The sequence below is a fragment of the Saccopteryx bilineata genome, chromosome 11 (genome assembly GCF_036850765.1).
Source record: "Saccopteryx bilineata isolate mSacBil1 chromosome 11, mSacBil1_pri_phased_curated, whole genome shotgun sequence".
NCBI lineage: Eukaryota > Metazoa > Chordata > Mammalia > Chiroptera > Emballonuridae > Saccopteryx > Saccopteryx bilineata.
Window position 1 is genome coordinate 80,551,266 of NC_089500.1, and position 23,803 is coordinate 80,575,068.

Below are 23,803 nucleotides of genomic sequence, written 5' to 3' on the forward strand. Positions count from 1 at the left end.
TGCCGATGTGCTCTGCTCTGAGGGAGTTCTGTACCTTTACACACTGAGAATGCCGAACAAGACAGGGTGACGACAAAATAAACCTTCCATTAAGGGAAAAAGGAAGTTTAATTAACCAACCAGACATTTAACATTTATATGGAGAAATGTAATAAAGATAAAATTAGAATTTGGCTGGGGTCCAGGCAAGTTATAGAAAGGAAAATAGATCCTGCTGGATCTTAGGGGGGAAGATGCTATTAGATAAACCATTGGCTAGTATTGTTATCATTTTGTGTGTGTGTGTGTGTGTGTGTGTGACAGAGACAGAGAGAGGGACAGATTGGGACAGACAGGAAGGGAGAGAGACAAGAAGCATCAATTCTTCACTGCGGCACTTTAGTTGTTCATTGATTGCTTTGTCATATGTGCCGGGGGCTACAGCAGACCAAGTGACCCCTTGCTCAAGCCAGCGACTTTGGGCTCAAGCTGGTGAGCCTTGTTCAAACCAGATAAACCTGTGCTCAAGCTGGCGACCTCGGGGTCTCGAACCTGGGTCCTCTGTGTCCCAGTCTGATGCTCTACCCACTGCGCCACCGCCTGGCCAGGCCCATTGGCTATCCTAATAAAAATAAGGGAATACCAAAAAAAACCATGAAGACATGAAGGAACATATACTGAAAATAAGAATTTTGAGAGTCATGTGAAGAACTATGTACAAATACATTTGAAAACCTTGATTGCAGGACCTTTTTTGAAAGAACTGATGTGTGCATCATCTTATCCATCAGTTCCATAATCAAGGTGTTGTATTGCTTCATTATTTTCTTAATCTCTCAATACCAACCCAATCCAGGGGTTAGTGGTGGCCACTATGACGTGCTAGGAAGGGGATACAGGCCAGGACCAGGCAGAGGGGTCACCAGCAAAACACCTGTGTCAGAGACTGTTCATAAAATCCCTTTCCTCTTCCTCCTGGACTTGAAGTTAGGTTTCTGCTGAGCCCCTACATGTCAGCGTGTATGGCCAAATGACTGAGATCTGGTTTGTAGAAGATGGGCGAGGGGCTCTGTGCCCTTCCAGACTTGGCCCATAGCCACCTACCGCTCACAATGCTCCATCCATGCCTGGGCAGCCGTGACCTGAAGATGGACAAGCTCCAGGATGAACCAGCGGCCTCTCTAGCCACTCCTGAGAGCAATCGCCCCCACGGATCTGGAGAGGGATCTTCTCTCATGTCCACTTTAAAGTCCTAGTTGTTGCTCGCTGGATTAATTCTCCCAACTCTCAGTGTGGTTTAGGAGAAATTCTAGATTATTCTCATAAAATTTGGGTGATGGGTAATAGGGAAAATGCGTGAGGCAAAGCCCAGCAGGACGAGCAGTGCGTGCTGAGGGCAGTGAGAACCAGCTGGCTCCTTCTGTGGGGTAAGAACGGCCCCAAGGAAGCAGCGAAGTGGACAAGTGACATCAGGGCGGGTCCTCAGGGCATCCAGAATCCACCAGAGACCTGCAGAACTATTCAGAGAAACTGATAAAAAGTTCCACCTGCCACGGCCGCAAAAGATTGGCATCAGAACATCAGGTAAATCAGGGAATACTGTCTCCGTTGATTGGTAAAGAAGTGGACATCATGGTTCTTAGGAGCCTGCAGCTCTCGCCTTCTCTAATTAAGTGCTCTACCGGCCGTTAGCCAGAGACCTCCCTCTGCTGGGCAAATCTGGGAACACATGGGAAAATCCTCATTCCGTCATTCCTTCTCTCCTTGTATGAGGTGCTTCCCTTTTCTGTGGTTCCGTCTGTGTCCCTGTTGAAAAGCCCTGCACCCTGTCACTGTAGTGTCACCCAGGAGGAAGGATCCGCCCTCACACTTCTGGGCAAGCTCTGTGCTCAGGGTGTCGACCACAAGGTAATCCCATAACAAGGTCAATTACTGATAAGCAATAATTTTAAAAATAGTATATACACTTTTGGAAGGAACATAGAGATGGCTCTCTGAGGAACGGATAAGCCTCCTTGAGGCTTCCTTGGTTCTCAGACTGTCGGGAGGTGGGGAAAAAGCCTTGAGACGCTCCCGAAACCAACATTCTTCTTGTCTCGCTCCAAAGCAGGTGGTCGTCTCTGTAAGGGGGGCTCTGGGGTGCCAAACTTCAAGACTGTTGACCCCTCAATTTCTTCCTTCAGTCTGAAAATTCAAGACTGTTATCTTGTGAGGTTCCCAAGGCCCTGATTGGAATCACACATACACAAAGGTACTGTCATCCATCAGAGAGTCACATTGCGTGTGTCTGGGTGACTTCTCAAATAAGGAAGTTGGGCTTTAAACCCGAGCTCCACGGCGGGTTTTTAAAGGCAATGACTGAGGATCAGGGGTTAGGGGTCAGAGGTGAAGCGGAGTGGTTAGTTCTTGTGCGAACCTCAGGGGGGTTACCTTGTCTGGTTAGTTCAGTTCCTGACCTCATCTTGTTCTCACTGTGGTTGGGTGTTCTAACCAGGTGGAGGAACCAAGATTCCACAAAACACCTCACGATTGTATGTCAGTGACATGATCTTTAAAGCAAAAGACAGAGAAAATTACCATTATTATTGTTTGTAATTAAAATATTTAATGCTTTTAATATTATATAATAAATAATATGCAATACAGATCAATGGAAAATAATACCTCATAGACAAAGAAAATACAGAAAGAAATTGCCAAAATGAAAAAAATTATCTGCAAAACAGGTGATAAATATAAGGTTAATTTTTCTCTGTATAAGAAACACAATGGGATGAGTGAGAAAGACAGACTGCCCAACGAGTCAGTGAACATAGGTGTTAGTGGGAATTCTCAGAAGTGCATATTCGAGTGGCCGATAAACCTAACGAAAGGAAGGGACAATGTGAAATGATTTTATACTCCATGGACTGGCAGAAATTAATGAGACCACACCTTGAAGGCTGGAGGGAGAGGAGACAGCTATTTTCAGGATATGTCAGCACCAACTAACTGAAATTTAACGTGTACTCTAATCTAGCAATTTCAGCGCTGGAACCATGGTCTATTGGACCATGGTCAGCAGTGGTCAACGGAAGTGTCACTACTTATCAAGGGATGAAAACATTATGCTCCTCTGGTTGCAGGACACGTTTTAAAAGGCGATTTAACTTGAAAGGATTTTCTCAAGGTTTTGTGAAAAGAGAAAGCAACATCCAGAAAAGTGCATGTAATATCACCATTTTGTAACTGAAAACACAAAACAAAACTATCGTGCACGTGTGCAGGTAGGTCTATGTTCAAGGGCACATTCAGAGCAGAGCGTGAACATACAGTGTGGGGAAAGGGGAGTTGGGTTGTGAAATGTCTGTATGCCAGCTCTTAGAGAATAGAGGGAGGGAGCTGTGGAAAACAATGGAAAAAAAGAAAAAAATAGAGCAATTGACTTATTAAACAATTTGTATGTGCTATATAAAAAGTCTTACAACTAACTGAGCTGCATTGTGAGTAAAACCTGGCTCATCATGTACTGCTTTTTCTTGGATGTGAAAAAAGACACTATTACCTCGTGAATCCTAGAATTAAACTTTCTAAAACTTGAAGGTACAATTCCGCACGTGTCCCCAAACTAATGTGATGCAGTGTGGGCCAGCAGGATAAAAAACGCCGAATTCGGTGAAATACGATCTAGCGAGGCAGAGAGTGGGAATTTCAAATATTATCCAATCAGGGCAGTTGTTTCTAGAAACAGAAAAACCGGGTAAGGGCTTTTGGGCTTTGGTTCTAAAAGCTCCATTGCAGCCCAGCTTCTTTGTCCCGACCACGGCTGGCAACTAGGGGACAGCCAGCAAGTCCCGTCAGGCGCCGAGCAAGCCAGGAGCGCCCTGCAGTCAGAGGTGGGCATGGGGGCCACTGCAGGAGGCCCACCTGCTGGACAGAAACTGTCCACACTAGTGACGCACCGCCACTCTGAGGGGACAGCTCTTCCGTTCCATCTGCAGAAGTCAATGTTGAGCCATGGATTTCACTGACCACCCTCAAGGTATTTCCCAATTTCGGGAAAGAGGGCTTCAACAACAGTGTCCCGGATTTTATCTCAGAGACCACCAGGGAAGTCCTGCATAGACAAGGGAACCCTTCCAACCTGGACCAGGGGTTCGATTGCCCCTAAGTGGTTTGGGGTGTGGGACTTCCAGGATACATAGATCTATAAAAACCTCAAGGCAAACAAACAGGACGTGGTGTCCCCCAAACCTGGCTGCCCTTTAAATCACCCAGGAGACCAAAAACACCTCTATTAATTTGGGACTGATGCTCAGTGATAATTTTACTTTTTATCTGGGATTCTGGGGCTGAGAAGATCACCTTAGAAATACTCTGTGTATATGAGGGAGCTGAAAATTTACAATGAGCCAGAGGCCTGAGTACTCAGAAGCTCTTTTGGAAAAACACGTTGGTGGCTCTTAAAAGAGCCGTTGGGTTATTGGAGCCAAGTTCCAAACGGAGTCTTCTACTTCTTCTTGGGGGCTGCTTTCTTGGGCTTGGCAGCCGTCTTGGGCTTGGTCACCTTCCCCTTAGCGGCTTTGGGTTTCACCGCTTTGGCCGGGCTCTTGACTACTTTTTTGGGCTTCACAGCCTTAGGCTTCTTGGGGCTCTTGGAGGGCTTCTTGGTCACCGCAGGCTTCTTGACCTTCTTTGGAGTCTTGACAGCTTTCTTCGCAGCAGCGCCAGTAACCTTCTTGGATTTCTTAGAAGCGCCCGTCGCCTTGGGTTTGGCCACCACCTTCGTGGTGCTAGGCTTGGTGGGCTCCCCGGAGGAGGAAGCCTTCTTGTTGAGCTTGAAGGAGCCCGAGGCGCCGGTGCCCTTGGTCTGCACCAGGGTGCCCTTGCTCACCAGGCTCTTGAGGCCCAGCTTGATGCGGCTGTTGTTCTTGTCCACGTCGTAGCCCGCGGCCGCCAACGCCTTCTTGAGCGCTGCCAGCGAGACGCCGCTGCGCTCCTTGGAGGCGCCCACGGCTTTGGTGATGAGCTCGGACACGGGAGGGCCCGCAGGCTTCTTCCTGGCGGTTGCGGTCGCCGCCTTAGCGGGTTTTTTCGCTGCTTTCTTGTTGGCTGACGGCTTCTCGAGATCCGTGGAGGCAGCGGGAGCCGGTGGCACGGTCTCAGACATGGCGAGATGGAGAAAAAACCAGAGAAGCGATAGGAACAGACAGGCAGGAGGAACACGCCGCGGGCCGCGCCGCCGCGTATTTATAAGGCCGGGGCCGCGCTGTGATTGGTGCGCATGTCGCCCCCTGTAGTCCCCGGGCGCGCCTGGTTCCTCAGCGGTTCCGAAAGGACCCCCTCCACCCTCCGGCCTGGATGGCCTTCCCTGACCCTGCCGCGGGTCCAGGCTCCGGGACAGAAACACAAGACGAGGAAAAGCCTGACTCTATCGCCCATCAGTTCCGGAAGATGCTCCTTCTCCGGGGGGGTGAGGGGGGGAGGTGGGAGGGTCCGTTCGTCAATGAAGCAGTCAGTGCAGAATACAAGGAATTTCACCTGAGACTTACCCTAAAGCAGCGTTGTTAGCGACACGCCTCTCTTGTCAGCAGTGTATGGGTGGGAGGGGGCTGTCGAGAACGGCCGGGGCGAGAAAAAAGAAAGCGCGGAGCGAAGGCCGGGTCTGCGGGTTTAGGGACCAGTTCTCCTGCCATTGCCTTTCCCGGCAACGCCGGAGAGCGACAGAACCGGTGTGTGCTGGTCAGAGGCACCGTTCACAGCACCAGACCTCGCCGACACCGAAAACAGTCAAAAGGGGTTCCTGGGAAAAAAACTTAGTAGGCAAACAATTTCATGAATTCCGACTGATGTCTGTAGCTCAATGCCCTCCGTGATGTCAGGTGTCAACCCGACAATAGACACTGACGTTAACGACCCGGGTTCGACGTCGATAAGGTGTACAAAACTCGACCAAGCATCCGAGGCGTTAACGGGGACCCCGGTGACCACGGTTTCCCAACGAGCACTGGGCGGAAATGCAGTTGTCTTAAATTTGAAAGTGAAAGGGAACCCCCTGGGGTGACACTTAGGGGACAGTTTTCTTTCTTTGCAGCTGTAAAAGCATTTAAAGACTAACACTAACAGGTCAACTGCCCCCCGGCGGCGGGAAACCAGGACAGTGACGTCTTTTTCCCGCGCGCGCCCTCAGTTCTCAAACAAGTCCGCCAGGCCTGGTAGGTTGGGCTTCTCTGGTTTCCCTAGCAATGCAAGAGCCTGTTTCCAGGTGGCGGCCACTAATGTCACGATCCCAAAGACATTTCCTCCGTCTTTCTCACTACTCTTTCCTACCTACCATTTTCCGGAGAATCTATGTTTTTAAAAGGTACCACATAACTTCTAAGAATTTGGAAGAGGCCTGACCTGTGGTGATGCAGTGGATAAAGTGTCGATCTGGAATGCTGAGGTTGCTGGTTCAAAACCCTGGGCTTGCCTGGTCAAGGCACAAATGGGAGTTGATGCTTCCTGCTACTCCCCTGCCCTTCTCTCTCTCTCTCTCTCTCTCTCTCTCTCTCTCTCTCTCTCTCTCTCTCCCCCACGTCTCTAAAATGAATAAATAATAATAAAAAAAAGAATTTGGAAGAGGATAATTAGGGCTATGTGTCTTAGCATAAAAGATAGTCAAGTATAATGACACAGGTATAAATCTCGACTGTTTTCCTACGTGATACCTTTTCGAAAAATAGACATCTTTTTATGGGGGGGGGATAAACAAGGTATCTAATCAAATGCAACTTTTAAATCTGAAATACTGGGTTTAGAAGTTTCTTGTAGTACTAATGGTTTCTACCTCTTGTGATTTCTTTGGGTTAACGAGCCTGAATATGCAAAAAAGGAATGCTGGCCTGAATGGACTAAACCAGGGGTCCCCAAACTTTTTACACAGGGGGCCAGTTCACTGTCCCTCAGACTGTTGGAGGGCCAGACTATAAAAAAAACTATGAACAAGTTCCTATGCACACTGCACATATCTTATTTTAAAGTAAAAAAACAAAATGGGAACAAATACAATATTTAAAATAAAAAACAAGTAAATTTAAATCAAGAAACTGACCAGTATTTCAATGGGAACTATGGGCCTGCTTTTGGCTAATGAGATGGTCAATATCCAGTTCCATATTTGTCACTGCTAGCCGTAACAAATGATATGACGCACTTCTGGAGTGGTGACACGTACATTCCGCAGCACTGGAAGTAGTACTGTACGTGAGCAATGCCTTGCTTTGTGATGCATCCTATGCTCCTCTCACTGACCATCAATGAAAGAGGTGCCCCTTCTGGAAATGCGGCAGGGGCTGGATAAATGGCCTCAGGGGGCCGCATGTGGCCCGTGGGCCGTAGTTTGGGGACCCCTGGACTAAACCAATCAAAATTGGAAACAGATCTACCTCATCCTAGTATAAAAGAGCAGCATTAGCTTGCTTCAAGCTTAAAATAAAAATTTTTTAATGACAAAATGAGGTCTTGATAAGTAGCTCTCTTTAGGGTCCAGAATCCAATTTACTGGGCCAGCAAGCAGGGTACCTGGTCTTGGTGCTGGCTCACCTCACCTTCACAGCCTTTTTGCACCTGGAATAATGTACCCTAGGCTTAAGGAAACGTGAGTTTCAGAAAACTTAAAAGTGTAAAGCTCAGAGCATAAACGCTCAACGAGAAAGTGCCTGATTACAGGGACTATTTCTTTGAAAGCTGCTGTGATTTACTCTGCTTGATAGTGTGTATTGTAGGTTTCAAAGAAGCCCTTCAGTCGATTTAAGCAATACAAAGGGACCTCTTTGTAAAAAGGTTACAGAAACATCACGATCTCGCATTATGTAGCAGGCAGTGTGAAAAGTATGTACACTCCGGAAGCGGAGGCAGGGGGTAATATTCCCTTTATTTCCCCACCAAGAACTAAAGAAATATACAGGATTGAAAAGCAGTGGTACTGTTGAAACCAATGCCTTTACTCTTATGAAAATAAAATGCTCAAAGTATTATGATCAGATTATGAAAATCGGATGGGGAGAAGAGAACGAAAGTAAATTTGAAGAGCCTAGAAAGAAGGCAGCAGTCAATGAAACTGCACTGTTCTTGGAAAGCAATCGGCTCCCGGAACGTTTTTCTTATCCAATCAGTACTCCATACGTTCTATAAATTCTAGTAACGCAGACGGGTGACATATTTGCTACGCTAACTATTGAGTGTTTGTAGGCTTTAATTACTATAGCTCGAACCAAGCAGACGGCGCGCAAGTCCACGGGCAGGAAGGCCCCGCGCAAGCAGCTGGCCACCAAGGCGGCCCGCAAGAGTACGCCCGCCGCGGGCGGCGTCAAGAAGCTAACTAAACCAGTGGTTTAACATACTAGTCATGTGTTTAAGAGTTAAAGCATGTGGATAGACAAACTTTGCCAAGTTACACTGTACAAATACCACACACCTGCTTTAATGCAACAACTGGTTTTTTTTCTTTTTATTCAATACAAAGCTTCAACTGCTGTTCAGTTCTAAACACAGTACGAAGCCTCAGTGAATGTTTGAGGGGCATGAAAGAACTGGCATTCCAAAAGTTAATGCAGCATCCTGAATAAAACAACTAAGAACCAGATTTGTCATTTACTGAGAACTGTAAAACTTTCATTTCTCCCTTTGATCCTGGTATTTTTACGATTACCAAAATGTAGTATGACACTTTCGTCCTATGTATTTCTCCTGCTTAGAATATTTTTTGGAGCAAGTTTACTTAGTCTAATTCCTTCAAGTAACAATAAAGCATAGGTAAGGCCAATGCTCCTTCAGACTGGGACTTAACCACACCCCTCGGCGAGTTCCGGGCTCAGAGAGGGAAGAAGGGAGGGGGATTGCTTACGTCAAATTTCCCGCCAAGGAGCGGGGGGGGGGGGGGGGGGAGGGAGGTAGATAGTATATAAAAATCAGCTCTCCCCTTCTTGCCACTTGTCCTTGGTTCTCAACTAGCGAGGCAATGTCTGGTCGCGGCAAAGGCGGGAAAGGTCTCGGCAAAGGGGGCGCTAAGCGCCACCGTAAGGTGCTGCGCGACAACATCCAGGGCATCACCAAGCCCGCCATCCGGCGCCTGGCCCGGCGCGGCGGCGTCAAGCGCATCTCCGGGCTCATCTACGAGGAGACTCGCGGGGTGCTCAAGGTGTTCCTGGAAAACGTGATCCGGGACGCCGTCACCTACACGGAGCACGCCAAGCGCAAGACGGTCACGGCCATGGACGTGGTCTACGCACTCAAGCGTCAGGGCCGCACCCTCTACGGCTTCGGCGGCTAAGTCATCTGTTCCTACCGCCCTAATCATTCAGTTTCACCAAAGGCCCTTTTCAGGGCCGCCCACTTTCCCTCGGAAAGAGCTCTGCGCGGCTTTGTACTCATGGTTCTGCCATGGCCATATTTTTCTTTAGCTTTAATGTCAGTGCGTCCTTAAACTTAAGCATAAGCTAGCCGTGATGATTGTTTTTTAACGACAGGTATCAGCCAGTCACCCACGGGTCCAGGGACGACCGCGACCCCATTCTGTGAGGTATTGAGACTTAGGCGGGGAGTGGGGTTACAGATAGAAGTAAGAGCAAACTTGCGGGATGGGTGTTCTCTGCAAGCCCCAAACCCTTAATGGAAGAAAAAACGAGTCCCCAGATCTCTGGCGGGGAGTTCACCTGTCCTTTGTTCCTCCCTGCAATGGCACCATCCAGGGGTTGGTTATGACGAGCAATCTTGAGTGACGCGGTGCTCTTGAAGCACCGCCACGCTAGTTTAGACGGGGTTTTTAATATTTTTTGTTACGAGTATGCGGGGGTACAGCCAAGATCGATTAAAATTCGGGTATTTCTAGCAAAACGTTATGGATTTCCTAGAGTAATTTGCCTTTGGACAAGACACGGGTTCGACGCTGGTCTAAGTTGCCAGTTTGCAGCCCCCAATTTTGAGACCCGACAGCCACACTGTATCCGTGGAGGAGCGCCCTCATGCGGTCGCAATATCTCAACTCTGCTACCTGCTCTGAATCAAGTTGTGTGCCTTTTAAAACCATTGATCGTTTACACACAATGTGGACGTCTTCAGATTGTAATTCCAGTCTGCAGTTTTTACTTATTTGCCATTCTAAGTGCAAGTTTGACTCGAGTTTTACGTGGCTACACAGATAAAGCACTTAATTTTACCTTCCATTACACTATTGACCTATTCATAAAATTCTGGTCATGTAGTTTCAACAGCTCTTCCCGAGTAGTTGGGCGGCCCTTAAAAGGGCCTTTGATAAGAACGACTAAGACGGTAGAAACGGATGACTCAGCCGCCGAAGCCGTAAAGGGTGCGGCCCTGGCGCTTGAGCGCGTAGACCACGTCCATGGCCGTGACCGTCTTGCGCTTGGCGTGCTCCGTGTAGGTGACGGCGTCCCGGATCACGTTCTCCAGGAACACCTTGAGCACCCCGCGGGTCTCCTCGTAGATGAGCCCGGAAATGCGCTTGACGCCGCCGCGCCGCGCCAGGCGCCGGATGGCGGGCTTGGTGATGCCCTGGATGTTGTCGCGCAGCACCTTACGGTGGCGCTTAGCGCCCCCTTTGCCAAGACCCTTGCCTCCTTTACCACGGCCAGACATAATGAACAGCTGCTTTCTGAAACGACTGTGCTGGTACTGACTGCTGCAGCCTCTTAAATAGCAACTAGGCGGACCTGTTTGAAACCGAAAGACCGGAAAAGGCGGGAAACTGTCCTGAGACCCCGCCCCTGCTGCTTCTAAAAGACAAATTCTAAGCTGGGCGTGTACACAGAAATTGAATTACTTCGTTTATCTTTTAACGTTTAAAGAGTTATCCGTCCCATGGATATTCTTGGATCACCTCTGCACTGGAACTGAAACAAATCCAAACCCCAGGAAACAAAGGAATTGGTAAATGTAATGCCTGGCACCTCTGCGTTGGAAATCTGTGAGCTGTTGCTCTCAAGCTGTGTTATAGGGTCACTTTGTTAAACTGAGTTTTGATGGCTTTATCCATAAAAAGGATAAATTCTTGGTAATAATTGAGTTATTGTAAGCAAAATGACTGGCTTATACTTTCTTGACAGTAAATTCCTATCGCCCCATCTACTGTTTTTAAAAACAAAATATTTATGATACAGGCAGGACTAAATCACACAAGGATTTCAAACCATTTCCAACATAACATCAGCAAGTACAGTATGCTTTAATTTAAACAAATTGCGCACATTTCAGTAATAAAGGATTGCTGAGCAAAAGAATGTAATCGCCAGGGGCTAATGCCTGTTCTCCAGTGTTGGAGGGATCCTTGTAATTTTCCTGGGATTGGCGCATGAAATTCAAGTAAAGCTATTATAAACTCTGAAACAAGGAAAAGAAATTTTATGCAAATGAGTCATAAAAATGTAGTAAATCCTACACGTTTGCACTATTTTTGTAAAAAAAATGCTGAGGTAATACATGAGAGCATTAAGATATACATATTGTCCTAAGAAAACAGTACAGTGTTCAAAATAAAAGATGGTTTTTATTGTTAAAATCACAAAATTCGACTAAATTTGAAGATCTAATGGCCTTATTAAGGTAGCATCCCATTTGCAATTAGAAGGGTGCTCCAAGAGGCTGTACAAAATGGAAAGTTTTTGTTGGGACAAGGACGGAGTAACAGAACTATTAACAAAATAAATAAATAAATAAATAAATAGGAAAAGAAAAAGAAAAAAAAAGACTTGAGCCCAGACATATTTTTTTGAGGGAAGAGAATAGGAGGATTTTGATTAAGCTGGTCACCTCTTTTTTCTAAGGGGATGGAAAAGGCTCATGTGACTGATTACCTTACTGGTGCTTGACCAGAAAATTCCAAACTAGTGTGTTAAAATTATATTTCCGTGAGAGGTGTAAACTGCAATTAGATCAGACTTGAAATCTAGGTTTGGTATCTTGGGTTTATATCACTGGTAATGTCGATTTGGGCCTGTGGTTTCAGTCCTTTAACATTGTATGTACACTTATGACATATCAAGCACACTGTCCTAAACACCATTGATCAACTCAGCCAAATACCCAACCAGAAAATTTGAGATTATAAATATAAAATTTGGAAATTCAACCAAATGGACATGTCACCATTAGAACAACCAGAAAACAAACAAAAAACCCCACACCTGTTTATGTAAAAAAAATTGCATTGATTTGTTAATGAAGGCACAGAACCCTAATCAATAAAAAGTAGCAAATGCTAAGGAATTGTTAAAGCATTTTTTTTTTCTTCTTATTTTATTTTTCCTTTTAAATTAGATTTATTGGTTTGGGAGTTGTGGGGGTGGGGTCTGGAGGACACAGAGAGGGAGAAGTATTCGTCTGTGCCTTGACCAGGACTAAGAGACCAACACTCTATCCATTGCCTCACCACAGATCAAACTCCTTATTTTTATAGTTTCTTGAACCTAGTCTTAATGGGGACATCCTATATAATTATAATATCCAAAACAAGTGGCTGAGATTGGCAAAATAATCTGAACTACACTACAGGCCTTATTCAGTCCTCACCAGTTTTTACATGCTCTCATTTGGGAACGTATGTGGATGGCCCTGTGCAATTTTACTTGACATATAGTCATGTAACCACCACCACAATGCATATGTAAAACTTCAACCATCACAAAGGAATTCTGTTACACCTTTATAATCAATTCACCCACCTATTCCCTGTCCTAGGGAATGGTATCCATCTCTAGTTTTGTCATTTTGAGAATAGCCACAAAAAAATGGACTCTTAACATTTGAAGGTGTTTTTTGTTTTTGTTTTTTTTTCCCACTAAGCATTATGTCCTGAAGATTCAGTGCAGTTACACCAGGATTCCCTTGTACAGAGATGGGCGAAAATTTGTGTAATAAACAGCAGTTTAAAGATATTAAATTATTCTTACTTTAGCAATATTAAAAATAAACCTGTAAAGGCCCATCAAGTACAGGGTTTGTTTCTTCCTGCACCCAACCACACTCCAAGTTGAGAGTTGATTTATTTTTATTTTCTTCAACTTACCTTTTTTATTTTGAAGTTACAGAACTGCAGCTAAGACCAGGAACCTAATACCCTTTTCAGTCACGTAAGTCACCTGTAGGTTTGCTTCAAGATTCAACGATATTGCTGAAATGTACCAGGTATTTTTGAAATTCTGGGTTTAATACCTAAGGATTTATACCAGCTAAAACGTACAATTTTGAAAAAAGTTTTAGAAAGCCTAGACCTGTAGTTACTTATCAAAGAGCTTCATATATACTAATCGACCCTATTCAAAATCTTGTGTGGAAAACTGAGGACCCACAACCTATCCCCCAAAGTATTTTTTACTGGTAGTTTTTAGAAATCAGGGGACAATACAGCTCGAGTTGTTAGCTACCGGTTCTTTCTTAAAATACTGCCTTAACAGTGAGATACGCCGTAGTTTAAGATTGTCACAAGTCCCGAATTTCTCTAAGGAAATAAGTCCCACTTTGCATGCAGCTCTTCTATCTGAAATCTTGGGTGGCTCTTAAAAGAGCCTTTGGGTTTTAGACTAAATCGAGTCACGTAAGCGAAACTTACGCCCTCTCTCCGCGGATGCGGCGCGCAAGCTGGATGTCCTTGGGCATAATGGTCACGCGCTTGGCGTGGATGGCACACAGGTTGGTGTCCTCGAACAGCCCCACCAGGTACGCCTCGCACGCCTCCTGCAGTGCCATCACGGCCGAGCTCTGGAAGCGCAAGTCGGTCTTGAAGTCTTGCGCGATCTCGCGCACTAAGCGCTGGAAGGGCAGCTTGCGGATCAGCAGCTCGGTGGACTTCTGGTAGCGGCGTATCTCGCGCAGGGCCACCGTGCCGGGGCGGTAGCGGTGCGGTTTCTTGACGCCGCCGGTGGCGGGGGCGCTCTTGCGGGCCGCCTTGGTGGCCAGCTGCTTGCGCGGAGCCTTCCCGCCCGTTGACTTGCGCGCAGTCTGCTTGGTACGAGCCATTCCGAAAACCTCGAAGCAGAGAGTCAGTAGAACAATGAAGGAGGGCGCTCTTGACCGGTATATATAAGGCCAGTCCCGCTCTGATTGGCCCATATATTTGGCGATCAAGTTTCGCAATGAAGCTATTGGAAGCGGCGTCTAATTCATTATCGCTGGAGTCTTCCTGGAGTTTACACTAGAAATTAACTTCTACTCACAGCTTTTCAACAGCGGTTAATTGCTTCTTTCTCACGTCTGCTTGTCTTTATGGTGTTTCTGTACAATGTTCTCTGGCTTCTCTTCGAATATAATGTAAATATTATAATGATATATCTTGTTTTCTAAATTAAAATTTTAAATTAAATTTGGCACCGGAAACTGGCTTGCTTTCATCTTTTTGAAAAAGCGCGCGCTGGATGGGATTGGCCAAGTAGTTTTCTAGCTTCATTCAAGTTTAGAAAGGCCAATTTCACCTCAGCTTTTTCTCTATTTAAACTTCTATATTTAAAAAGTCTTACAGACTTTTTCTAAATGTGTATTTAACCGGATTTAACATGTGGTATTATAGCCAATTTATATTTTTCACTTGACTACGTTTTACAATTTCAACTGAGATTCGTGTAAAATTGGATTAAGGAAAAAACCTAAAACGTGTCAATGGCACAAAGGTAACTGCGCCTTTTTAAAGTCACGTTACAACCTGTTAAATTGTGTAAGAACAGGACTGTGGGAATAGTTTTTCCGTTTACAATCGACTAGGGCCCAGAGAATGGGAGTTGCAGCTGATGTGTCCCGAGAATTGTTCGTTTTCTCGTGGTTTAATTCTCGTTGTTGGCTTTATTACCTCTGATGAAAGGAATCTCGAACCGTTTTAGGCTAGTACTTGTTTTCGTTATTTGGTTTTCTAGGAGTGTTCGCACACTGACATCTACTGGCAGGTTGAGGGAAGTGAAGTTCATTTTCTCATTACTACAAAATGGAAAAGGCAAGCCCTTTTAGTGCAAAGGTGGGTGGCTCTGAAAAGAGCCTTTGGTTTAAGACTGGGGAAGATACCGAGGTCCCACCTCACTTGCCCTTGGCCTTGTGGTGGCTCTCGGTCTTCTTGGGCAGCAGCACGGCCTGGATGTTGGGCAGGACGCCGCCCTGAGCGATGGTCACTTTGCCCAGCAGCTTGTTGAGCTCCTCGTCGTTGCGGATGGCCAGCTGCAGGTGGCGCGGGATGATGCGCGTCTTCTTGTTGTCGCGGGCTGCGTTGCCCGCCAGCTCCAGGATCTCGGCCGTCAGGTACTCCAGCACCGCCGCCAGGTACACGGGCGCGCCGGCCCCGACCCGCTCGGCGTAGTTGCCCTTGCGGAGCAGGCGGTGCACGCGGCCCACGGGGAACTGCAACCCGGCCCGAGAGGACCGTGTCTTTGCCTTGGCTCGCGCCTTCCCGCCCTGCTTTCCGCGTCCAGACATGACTTCTTGAAATAAAGCAAAACACTTCCTTCAGAAAATGTAAGTGGAATGGAACTAAACTGAGAGCTACAGTCATATTTATACAAAACGGAGGTAAGCTGTAGGCAATACTCCATGAACCAATGGGAACTTCGAGTCTGCCTCCTTCATTTGCATACACGGGGAAGTATTTTTGTTTGCTTTAATGTAATCAGAGATAAATAACCTTTACTTTTATACTAATAATTGAATTATTTTTTTTCACTAAATACTTTCCTTCAAAGCAACCAGAAGCACGAATGATTCTTCTTATTGTCCTGGTATTTGGTTATTGATCCTTTTCTGGGATTGTGACTTAAGATTTTAGAAAGAATATAGGCAGGGCAAATTTTTAAATTGGTAGCATTGAAGAGGTACTTCTATGTGAGGCATTGATTTAACTATTTTAGAGCTCGGAAAATAAAAAGGAAGAAAATATAATCCTCCCGGTCGCCCACGTCTCTTTAAAGTACAGTATCTGAATGAAAAGTGAAAGGAGTAATGGGGTGATTCAGCCCCTGACCTAAAACACCAAGCATGTTTCCATTTCATTCATATCTTGAGTAGTAGGAGGCCTCAGGGATCGCCTTGAAGGTATGTTGCCTGAGTACTCTGCTTATTTTAGAGACTGGAAAACCGAGTGACCCAGATTGGTTATTTACTCTGCCAACAATAACTGAGTTAAAGACACCAGGGACTCTGAATTCCTGGCTGGAAAAGGCTTTGCCAATTATTTTTCAATGTCATTCCCTGCCCTCCTACCCTCCTTTTCCCACTTGGGTACAGCACATAAGATGTTGGTTAATTCAGAAAATTTCTTCATACTCCATATTCTATTGCACCCCTGAGGTTAGAGGGCTTGAAACACTGAAATAAATATGATATATGTTTGCTCGCTTAGTTTGCATTGGGTGTGTGTAAAGCCAGAAGCCACGGTCAGGACCACTATCACAACAGCCTGGCTCATGCAGGTTCGCATTGGATTCGGACAGTCGGTAAAGAAACAATGGAGCCAAAAACTGATAGGCCATTTTCTTTAATTCTAGCTTGTACCCGTCGGGCAAGTAAAAACACACACTGGGCTCCAAAACCCACTCACATTCAGTGCTCACAAAGCCACTGATTTATCCGAGTTTCCTAGAATCAAAGGTTTCTAGGTCACCAGCCTTGTTCTCCTCAGTTCCCCATCTCCTTCCTTATCCCAGATACAAACTGCACAAACTGGCATCTCACTCAGCATTCCGCCATCTTGGTTGCTTCTCCTGGCCACATGGCCTCTTCCTGCTGGCTGCTCTGCTCCCTCTGCTCTCTCATGCTAATCATCCGAGGAACCAAGAGAGCAAGCTCCTATTCTGCCCCCATTTTATAGTGTAGAAATCCAAACCTTTAATCCAATATACAAAATAGGGAAGTCTCTAATACAAAGTCACTTCTCTGAGGCATGATTTGATTGCACCACCCCACATCAAAAAGGGTGGGAAAGGTTTAATCCCAAAACCAAGCCCCAGGCTACAAGGATTCTCAACACATATTAATATCACCTGGTCGACGGCCTCACGTGGGCAGCACCATCTTTAACAAAGTGAGCATAATATATTTTATCTGCCCAACAGTGTGTAAGCAGGCAGGGTCGATATAGCCTAAGGCTTAGTTTTAAGACTAAGCTTTTCCCCACACCCTTAACTGATTGCATGATGCAGGGTGGTGCACTCTCATGAGGAATCCCATTATGCCTCAGATAAGTGACTTTGTATCAGAGACTTAATTGTTTGTATATTGGATTAAAGGTTTTGATTTCTACACTATAAAGTGAAGCAGACCAGGAGCTTGCTCTCTCGGTTCCTGAGATTAGCATTAGAGAGGAGAGCAGAGAGTAGAGCAGTGAAACGCCACGTGGAGGAGGCCAGGAGAGGCAGCGAAGATGGCAGAATGCTGAAGGAGAAGCCAGTTTGTGCAGTTTGTGCAGAGAGAAGGAGATGGGGAACAGAGGTAAATAAGGCTGGTGAGCTAGAAACCTTTGATTCTAGGAAACTCAGATAAGTCAGTAGCTTTGTGAGCACTGAATGAGTGGGTTTTGGAGCCCAGTGTGTGTTTTTACTTGCCCGCCGGGTGCAAGCAAGAATTAAAGATGATGGCCCACCAGTTCTTGGCTCTGTTGTTTCTTTACCGACTGTCCAGATCTAATGCGAACCTGCACGGGCCAGGCGGCTGTGATGTTGGCCGCGGCTACTGGCTTTACACACACAGTCTATTGTTTTTTGGTTATAGTAGCCTAAATGGACTAAGAAACAGTTTTTTATATTTAAAAAATGAAGGTCAAGTAATAAAGGGCACTTACTTTCCTACAATGAAATACAGTCATGAAAATGATTATTAGGAACTCTCTTTATTAATCATAAATAAAAACAAAAAACATAACCTCACTTAAGCAATATCCATACGTTTGTATGTATAGATTTACAGAAAGTACATTTTTGGAAAATTGGTGGCCAAAATGTCCTGGATGATGGAATTATAATTGATTACTATTTATTAAAATTGTTTGAAGTGGTTACTATTTTAAAGTAATTGGCAGGTTTTATTTTTCAAGGATGTTAAATGTATGTATACATTTAAGTGTATATATTACTTAGTGGGGATGAAAAGACAAGAAATACACATGTTCCTGAAAGACATTGAAGACAGAATTGAGAAGTCTAGGTCTTTTCACCTGCCAAGAAATAGGAGTCAAAGCATTTCCTAAATCCTGTGCCTTCTCATCTATAATCATGTACAGTTTCTGGACCTCTTGTTACCTGTTCTTTAGTGGATCTTTGTTCTGTTTTCAGAATTCCAGCCAACCTCTCTCCAAATTAAAATTTTCCCGTTCCTCCTTACCGGATTCCAGGCACCCAGAACTCAGCCCACGGCAGACGGTCTACCTGTCTTCAGGTTATATTTGTTAGATAAGGAAGAAGGCAAAACTTTCAGTGACCGAAAGGAGAGCTGGGAATGTAGTCTAGCTCTAAAGAAACTGTGGGTGTTTATTGGGGAAAAGAGGTATATAAATCCTTCTGTAAGAACAAGATTCTCAAGGTTTGGTTAGCTTTTACTAAATGGTATTCTTGCTAAATGTCAAAATGTACAATAGTATTTTGTAGATGTACCCTAAACGGAATGAGCTTGACCCAATCCCAACCAGTTCAGTTTAGCCAACTGCAAAGAAGAAATCAATATGTAATTGACCAAATAAAAGTGATGAGTACACCTGCCTTTTGAGAGACAGAGGTTTGGATGTGAATCTCCTGTCCTTTATTTGCTGAAAGTAAACAAAACTAGCTAATGACAACCATGTCTCATTTTTTAATAAAACACTGCTAATGGTGAAACCCTTCCTTGCATTTGCTAACGCTCTGGTTTTTCTCTCATAATGATGGACTGGACCACTGGCCTTGTGTTCAAAGTTGATGCCTTGCTCACAATCAACTGGGGAGATTTACAGGCTTGTTTATTTTCTGCTTTGTCCCTACTACCCACTGTAGATCCAGTCTACGCGTCTATTTTTTTTTTCTTCTGAATTTCCCATTCACTTGTGAAATATCAACCAGGTTACAAAAATGTCTAGCTTTGAGTTCAGGAGCACTGGTGTTTGAGTTTGTCAATGAAGAGTATAGTTTTAGGTGAAATATCAAATGTTAGAAAGAAATGAGAGAAAGAGTGAAAGCGAGAAGAGGCAGACAGTTATAAAGGACAAGATGGGGTGAAAAGAATCCCCTTGAGTATCATTTTCATAATAAAAGAAACACTGTAATATTACTACCTAGATCTTCCCTGTTCAGGAAAAGAACACAAGAGTTAATGATACTTAAACTGTAGCCTTAATTCACTAACAAACGTAGTTTTTTTTCTTTTTTTCTGGGGGGGAGGAGGTTTTGCAGGAATGTCTTTTTACAATCTAAAAAACAGAAATTGATTTTTGAGGCAAGTATTTTCATATTTAGCATATAATGAATTTCTCTCATAGTGGTGGGATCCCAACACTCTGATTCCTGTTTCAACAACGGGCTCTTCCTGTCTGTTTGGAATATTTTGGACTATCAGATTCTTAGAAAAAGGTTACAAACAAAACTGACCACATCATATCCATCATCCCCTCCCCCACCCCAGCTAGGTCAGCCACCAAGGAGGCACCCGATGGGCAAAGGCGGGAATTTGAAATCCTTTGTCTCTCCTAGAGCTGGAGGCCATCCTACCTTTCTGGGAAAATCCCAGAACTATCAAAGGCCCAAGGAATGCACACGGCTTTCTGAGATGTGATAAAACTTCAAACGGGCTTTATACTGGCTATTGTCATCAGTGAACAAACGGAAAGAGAAATTAAGGCAATCTTCAATTTACCTATATGCAAAGAACTGGAGGCATACCCCATATAGTTTGCAAGTAAACTTTAATGCATAACATGTTTAGGCGGTCACGGAACTTGCGTAAAAGGATAAAATATAAAATTACCAACTCCTGGGTACACAGCACTGCAGTGCCTTTTAGTAGATTTCTTAGCACTTAAGTCAACAGCAGACATGTATTTTTTTACGACTCAAAAATAGTAGTTTACAGCTTTCTCCAAACAAAGTGAGTGGCTCTGAAAAGAGCCTTTGGGTTTGACAGAATTTGAAGCACATTACTTGGCGCTGGTGTACTTGGTGACGGCCTTGGTGCCCTCGGACACGGCGTGCTTGGCTAGCTCCCCGGGCAGCAGCAGGCGCACGGCCGTCTGGATCTCCCGGGACGTGATGGTCGAGCGCTTGTTGTAATGCGCCAGACGCGACGCCTCCCCCGCGATGCGCTCGAAGATGTCGTTGACAAACGAGTTCATGATGCCCATGGCCTTGGATGAGATGCCGGTGTCGGGGTGCACCTGCTTCAGCACCTTGTACACGTAGATGGAATAGCTCTCTTTGCGGCTGCGCTTGCGCTTCTTGCCATCTTTCTTCTGAGCTTTAGTGATGGCCTTCTTGGAACCCTTCTTCGGGGCTGGAGCAGATTTAGAGGGTTCAGGCATGGTTTCTCCTCAGATATGTAAAACTGGAAATCAGTTTTATGTTGGGGAGCGCAGGACCCGCTCAGTTATATATATTTACAAGTATGTAAATGAGGAGTAAAAAATTTCTCTTTTTGATTGGGTGATTCCCGGTTCCCGCCTAAAGGGAGGTTCCTATGCAAATAAGGAGTAGTTTACCCAATCCGGTGCTTTAGTCACATTATCCTTACAGTATCTATAAAAATGTTTCTTACCAGAGAAGCAGGGAAACTTTTTCTGTACTTTTTTAGTTGTATAGACTAAGACTAATATGTCTGGGCGTGGAAAGCAGGGCGGTAAGGCGCGCGCTAAGGCCAAAACGCGGTCCTCGCGGGCCGGGCTGCAGTTCCCCGTGGGCCGCGTGCACCGCCTGCTCCGCAAGGGCAACTACGCCGAGCGGGTCGGGGCTGGCGCGCCCGTGTATCTGGCGGCGGTGCTGGAGTACCTGACGGCCGAGATCCTGGAGCTGGCGGGCAACGCGGCCCGCGACAACAAGAAGACGCGCATCATCCCGCGCCACCTGCAGCTGGCCATCCGCAACGACGAGGAGCTCAACAAGCTGCTGGGCAAAGTGACCATCGCGCAGGGCGGCGTCCTGCCCAACATCCAGGCCGTGCTGCTGCCCAAGAAGACCGAGAGCCACCACAAAGCCAAGGGGAAATGAAGGGGTCTCAGAATCTTCCTTAGTCTTAAACCAAAGGCTCTTTTCAGAGCCACCCACCTTTGCACTAAAAGGGCTTGCCTTTTCCATTTTGTATCCTCTACGGGAAAATGATATTCACTTTCCTCAACCTGTCAGTAGATGTCAGTGTGCGAACACTTTTGAAAACGAGAAAACTCCCAAGGAAAACGAGCATCATCCAAGAGCCGGTTCAGTCTTTCCATTAAGGTCATCAACGCTGTGGGCAGTTGGTTAAACTATGAGAAAAACTAAAAGATCAAGGGTTTGTCAAAGGTAAATATTGAAGTGCAAATTAGTGAACTCTGCAATAAAACCTCCTTTTAGTCTCTTGTTAAGAATTGTTTTGCATCTTAACAGACACATCACGTGCAAATCGTCCTTTGCCCGGTCTGTTCGGCCGTAGTCTATTGTAAATAGGAAAGCAAAGCATTCCCCGGGGTCAGGTCCTTAAGCAAGAGCTTAATAACACAGGATCCAGAGTGGTTTTTAAAAGGCACACAGTAATCTTCGTACCATTTACACGTTTGAGGGTCTTTTTTAAACCTCATTTTACACACGTCTCCGTTAACGTTGTAAAATGTGGAATTTACTAGCATGCTAGGTGGTGAAAAGTAAACGTTAATGTAGCTTTAATAGCAAATATGAATGTGGGTTAAATATTTACGAAAAGCCTATAAGAACACTTAAATCTCGCAGTTTAAATAGGGAAGTGAAATTGACGTGAAATCGATCGACCTAAATTTGAATGAGGCTAAGAAATCACCTGGCCAATCCCAGCCAGCGCGCGCCTTTTCAAAAAGATCAAAGGAAACCATTTTAGGTGCCAAAATTCAAATTTTTTATCCAGCAAACAAGATATGCCATTGTAATGTGTACATTAAGCTCTGCGGAGAAAAGCCAAAAAACATTGTAAAGAAAAGGCGATAGAGGCGAGAAAAAATAAAAAGCGGCTTTTGAAAGGGTGGGTGGAGGGAGAGTTAAATTCTGGTCTCAACTCTCCGGAGGCTCCTGCGGTCAGGATGAAGGCTGCTTCCAATACCTTCACTGTGAGCCTTGATGGGCAGCTGCTTGGTCCAATCAGAGCGAGACTGGCTTTGGCCCAATCAGAGCGGGACTGGCTCTATATATACGGTGATCGAAAGGGCCGTAAGTCGCTTCTTCTCCAGTTCGATTTTTTGGAGAGTTTGGGATGGCTCGTACCAAGCAGACCGCACGCAAGTCCACCGGTGGGAAGGCCCCGCGCAAGCAGCTGGCCACTAAGGCGGCCCGCAAGAGCGCCCCCGCTACCGGCGGCGTCAAGAAGCCGCACCGCTACAGACCCGGCACCGTGGCTCTGCGGGAGATCCGCCGCTACCAGAAGTCTACCGAGCTGCTGATTCGCAAGCTGCCTTTCCAGCGCCTGGTGCGCGAGATCGCGCAGGACTTCAAGACCGACTTGCGCTTCCAGAGCTCGGCCGTGATGGCGCTGCAGGAGGCGTGCGAGGCGTACCTGGTGGGGCTGTTCGAGGACACCAACCTGTGCGCCATCCACGCTAAGCGCGTGACCATCATGCCCAAGGACATCCAGCTCGCGCGCCGCATCCGCGGGGAGAGGGCGTAAATCTCCTTTATGTGAGCTTGAACCTTAAACCCAAAGGCTCTTTTCAGAGCCACCCAAAATTTCAGTTCGAAAAGCTGTAATTTCACTATCCACACTACTTGACGTTATGATCAGGATATCAGAAACTGTTAAAATGGTCTGAATAACAGGATGTTAGGCCTAAGTCACAGTTAGAATGAGGAACTACATAGGTTGAATAAACACCTTGCCCCTAACCGTTGTATCCTGCCCCACCTAGATTGTTAACTTCCCGCCTTGTACTCAAAAGTACATTTTTCCATCCCATATTTGGGCTGTTATGCTGCACAAGTATGAATTAGCCAATAGCTAACCGCCATGTCTGCTGTATACTGCTTGCTTGCTGGGCTCTATATAAGAGGAAGGCTGTAAGCGCCGGCGCGGTTCTCTCATCTGCAGCTCTTCGGAGCAGTGTGTTCCCGGAGTCCGCCCCTGCGCGGGTAAAACTATTTTGGCCAATAAAGGAAGATCTTTGAAACCCCAAAAGTCTGATATTTGTTCATTTACCCGGTGAATGCAACACTTAACAAGGATTTATTAGATACCTAACTTCAAGATTTTTTTCGGTTTACCATTAAATTTTGACATTGATTAATGTGCAGGTTCCACACCCATAATAAAGCAAATTTACTGCATTAACCTCAATTCATGTCCCTAGAGTTTTCCCTCTTTAGCTCCCACCCCCATCTGTCTTTTGAATTCCCAGTGTTTACTACGTTTTTCTTCATTACCTTTTTTTATGGCCGTTAAACCCCCATCCTGCTGACAGCTTTCATATCTGTAAACTGTCTTTTGTTCATTCTAGGTGTAAATGAAACAAACCATTGGTACTTGTCTTCCTCTAATTTATTTCTCTTACAAAAATCTCCAGTTCCATCTATTCTGTCACAAATTAAATGTTCCTGCAGCACAGTAATATTCTATTGTGTAAATGTGCCACAGCTTTTTTATCTACTGATTCACCAGTGAGTCAGTTGGGCTGCTTTCAAATCCTTGCTACTGCAAAGCACACTGCAATGAA

The 23,803-nt window shown here is 45.5% G+C and overlaps 8 protein-coding genes across 8 annotated transcripts; 3 read left to right on the plus strand and 5 right to left on the minus strand.

Moving 5' to 3' along the window:
- Nucleotides 1-4,468: 4,468 nt before the first annotated feature.
- H1-1 (H1.1 linker histone, cluster member) lies at nt 4,469-5,128 on the minus strand. Its single transcript, XM_066246765.1, has one exon. The coding sequence runs from the start codon at nt 5,126-5,128 to the stop codon at nt 4,469-4,471; it is 660 nt and encodes a 219-aa protein (XP_066102862.1).
- Nucleotides 5,129-8,959: 3,831 nt separating this feature from the next.
- Nucleotides 8,960-9,298, plus strand: H4C1 (H4 clustered histone 1). The gene has a single exon (XM_066247026.1). The coding sequence runs from the start codon at nt 8,960-8,962 to the stop codon at nt 9,269-9,271; it is 312 nt and encodes a 103-aa protein (XP_066103123.1). The 3' UTR covers nt 9,272-9,298.
- Nucleotides 9,299-10,284: 986 nt separating this feature from the next.
- Nucleotides 10,285-10,603, minus strand: LOC136315436 (histone H4). The gene has a single exon (XM_066247046.1). The coding sequence runs from the start codon at nt 10,594-10,596 to the stop codon at nt 10,285-10,287; it is 312 nt and encodes a 103-aa protein (XP_066103143.1). The 5' UTR covers nt 10,597-10,603.
- A 596-nt stretch (nt 10,604-11,199) lies between these two features.
- Nucleotides 11,200-13,971, minus strand: LOC136315274 (histone H3.1-like). The gene is made up of 2 exons (XM_066246742.1): nt 13,565-13,971; nt 11,200-11,337 (listed from the first exon to the last, which is right to left on the minus strand). Exons 1-2 carry the CDS (start codon nt 13,969-13,971, stop codon nt 11,316-11,318), a joined length of 429 nt encoding a protein of 142 aa, XP_066102839.1. The 3' UTR covers nt 11,200-11,315.
- A 1,029-nt stretch (nt 13,972-15,000) lies between these two features.
- Nucleotides 15,001-15,408, minus strand: LOC136315155 (histone H2A type 1). The gene has a single exon (XM_066246477.1). The coding sequence runs from the start codon at nt 15,406-15,408 to the stop codon at nt 15,016-15,018; it is 393 nt and encodes a 130-aa protein (XP_066102574.1). The 3' UTR covers nt 15,001-15,015.
- Nucleotides 15,409-19,879: 4,471 nt separating this feature from the next.
- On the minus strand, nt 19,880-20,482 carry LOC136315272 (histone H2B type 1-B). Its single transcript, XM_066246741.1, has one exon. It carries the CDS (start codon nt 20,462-20,464, stop codon nt 20,084-20,086), a length of 381 nt encoding a protein of 126 aa, XP_066102838.1. The 5' UTR covers nt 20,465-20,482; the 3' UTR covers nt 19,880-20,083.
- Nucleotides 20,483-20,753: 271 nt separating this feature from the next.
- On the plus strand, nt 20,754-21,146 carry LOC136315154 (histone H2A type 1). The gene has a single exon (XM_066246476.1). The coding sequence runs from the start codon at nt 20,754-20,756 to the stop codon at nt 21,144-21,146; it is 393 nt and encodes a 130-aa protein (XP_066102573.1).
- A 1,157-nt stretch (nt 21,147-22,303) lies between these two features.
- LOC136315238 (histone H3.1) lies at nt 22,304-23,258 on the plus strand. Its single transcript, XM_066246676.1, has one exon. It carries the CDS (start codon nt 22,354-22,356, stop codon nt 22,762-22,764), a length of 411 nt encoding a protein of 136 aa, XP_066102773.1. The 5' UTR covers nt 22,304-22,353; the 3' UTR covers nt 22,765-23,258.
- The last annotated feature ends 545 nt before the right edge of the window (nt 23,259-23,803 follow it).

What these genes read in the sequence shown, in the direction of transcription:
- H1-1 (XM_066246765.1), bottom strand. Translation starts at nt 5,128, where the DNA reads ATGTCTGAGACCGTGCCACCGGCTCCCGCTGCCTCCACGGATCTCGAG.
- H4C1 (XM_066247026.1), top strand. Translation starts at nt 8,960, where the DNA reads ATGTCTGGTCGCGGCAAAGGCGGGAAAGGTCTCGGCAAAGGGGGCGCT.
- LOC136315436 (XM_066247046.1), bottom strand. Translation starts at nt 10,596, where the DNA reads ATGTCTGGCCGTGGTAAAGGAGGCAAGGGTCTTGGCAAAGGGGGCGCT.
- LOC136315274 (XM_066246742.1), bottom strand. Translation starts at nt 13,971, where the DNA reads ATGGCTCGTACCAAGCAGACTGCGCGCAAGTCAACGGGCGGGAAGGCT. An exon ending in CGCATCCGCGGAGAGAGGGC is followed by an intron (nt 11,338 to 13,564) that starts GTAAGTTTCGCT and finishes TCCTTGTTTCAG; the next exon opens with AGTTTATAATAGCTTTACTT.
- LOC136315155 (XM_066246477.1), bottom strand. Translation starts at nt 15,408, where the DNA reads ATGTCTGGACGCGGAAAGCAGGGCGGGAAGGCGCGAGCCAAGGCAAAG.
- LOC136315272 (XM_066246741.1), bottom strand. Translation starts at nt 20,464, where the DNA reads ATGCCTGAACCCTCTAAATCTGCTCCAGCCCCGAAGAAGGGTTCCAAG.
- LOC136315154 (XM_066246476.1), top strand. Translation starts at nt 20,754, where the DNA reads ATGTCTGGGCGTGGAAAGCAGGGCGGTAAGGCGCGCGCTAAGGCCAAA.
- LOC136315238 (XM_066246676.1), top strand. Translation starts at nt 22,354, where the DNA reads ATGGCTCGTACCAAGCAGACCGCACGCAAGTCCACCGGTGGGAAGGCC.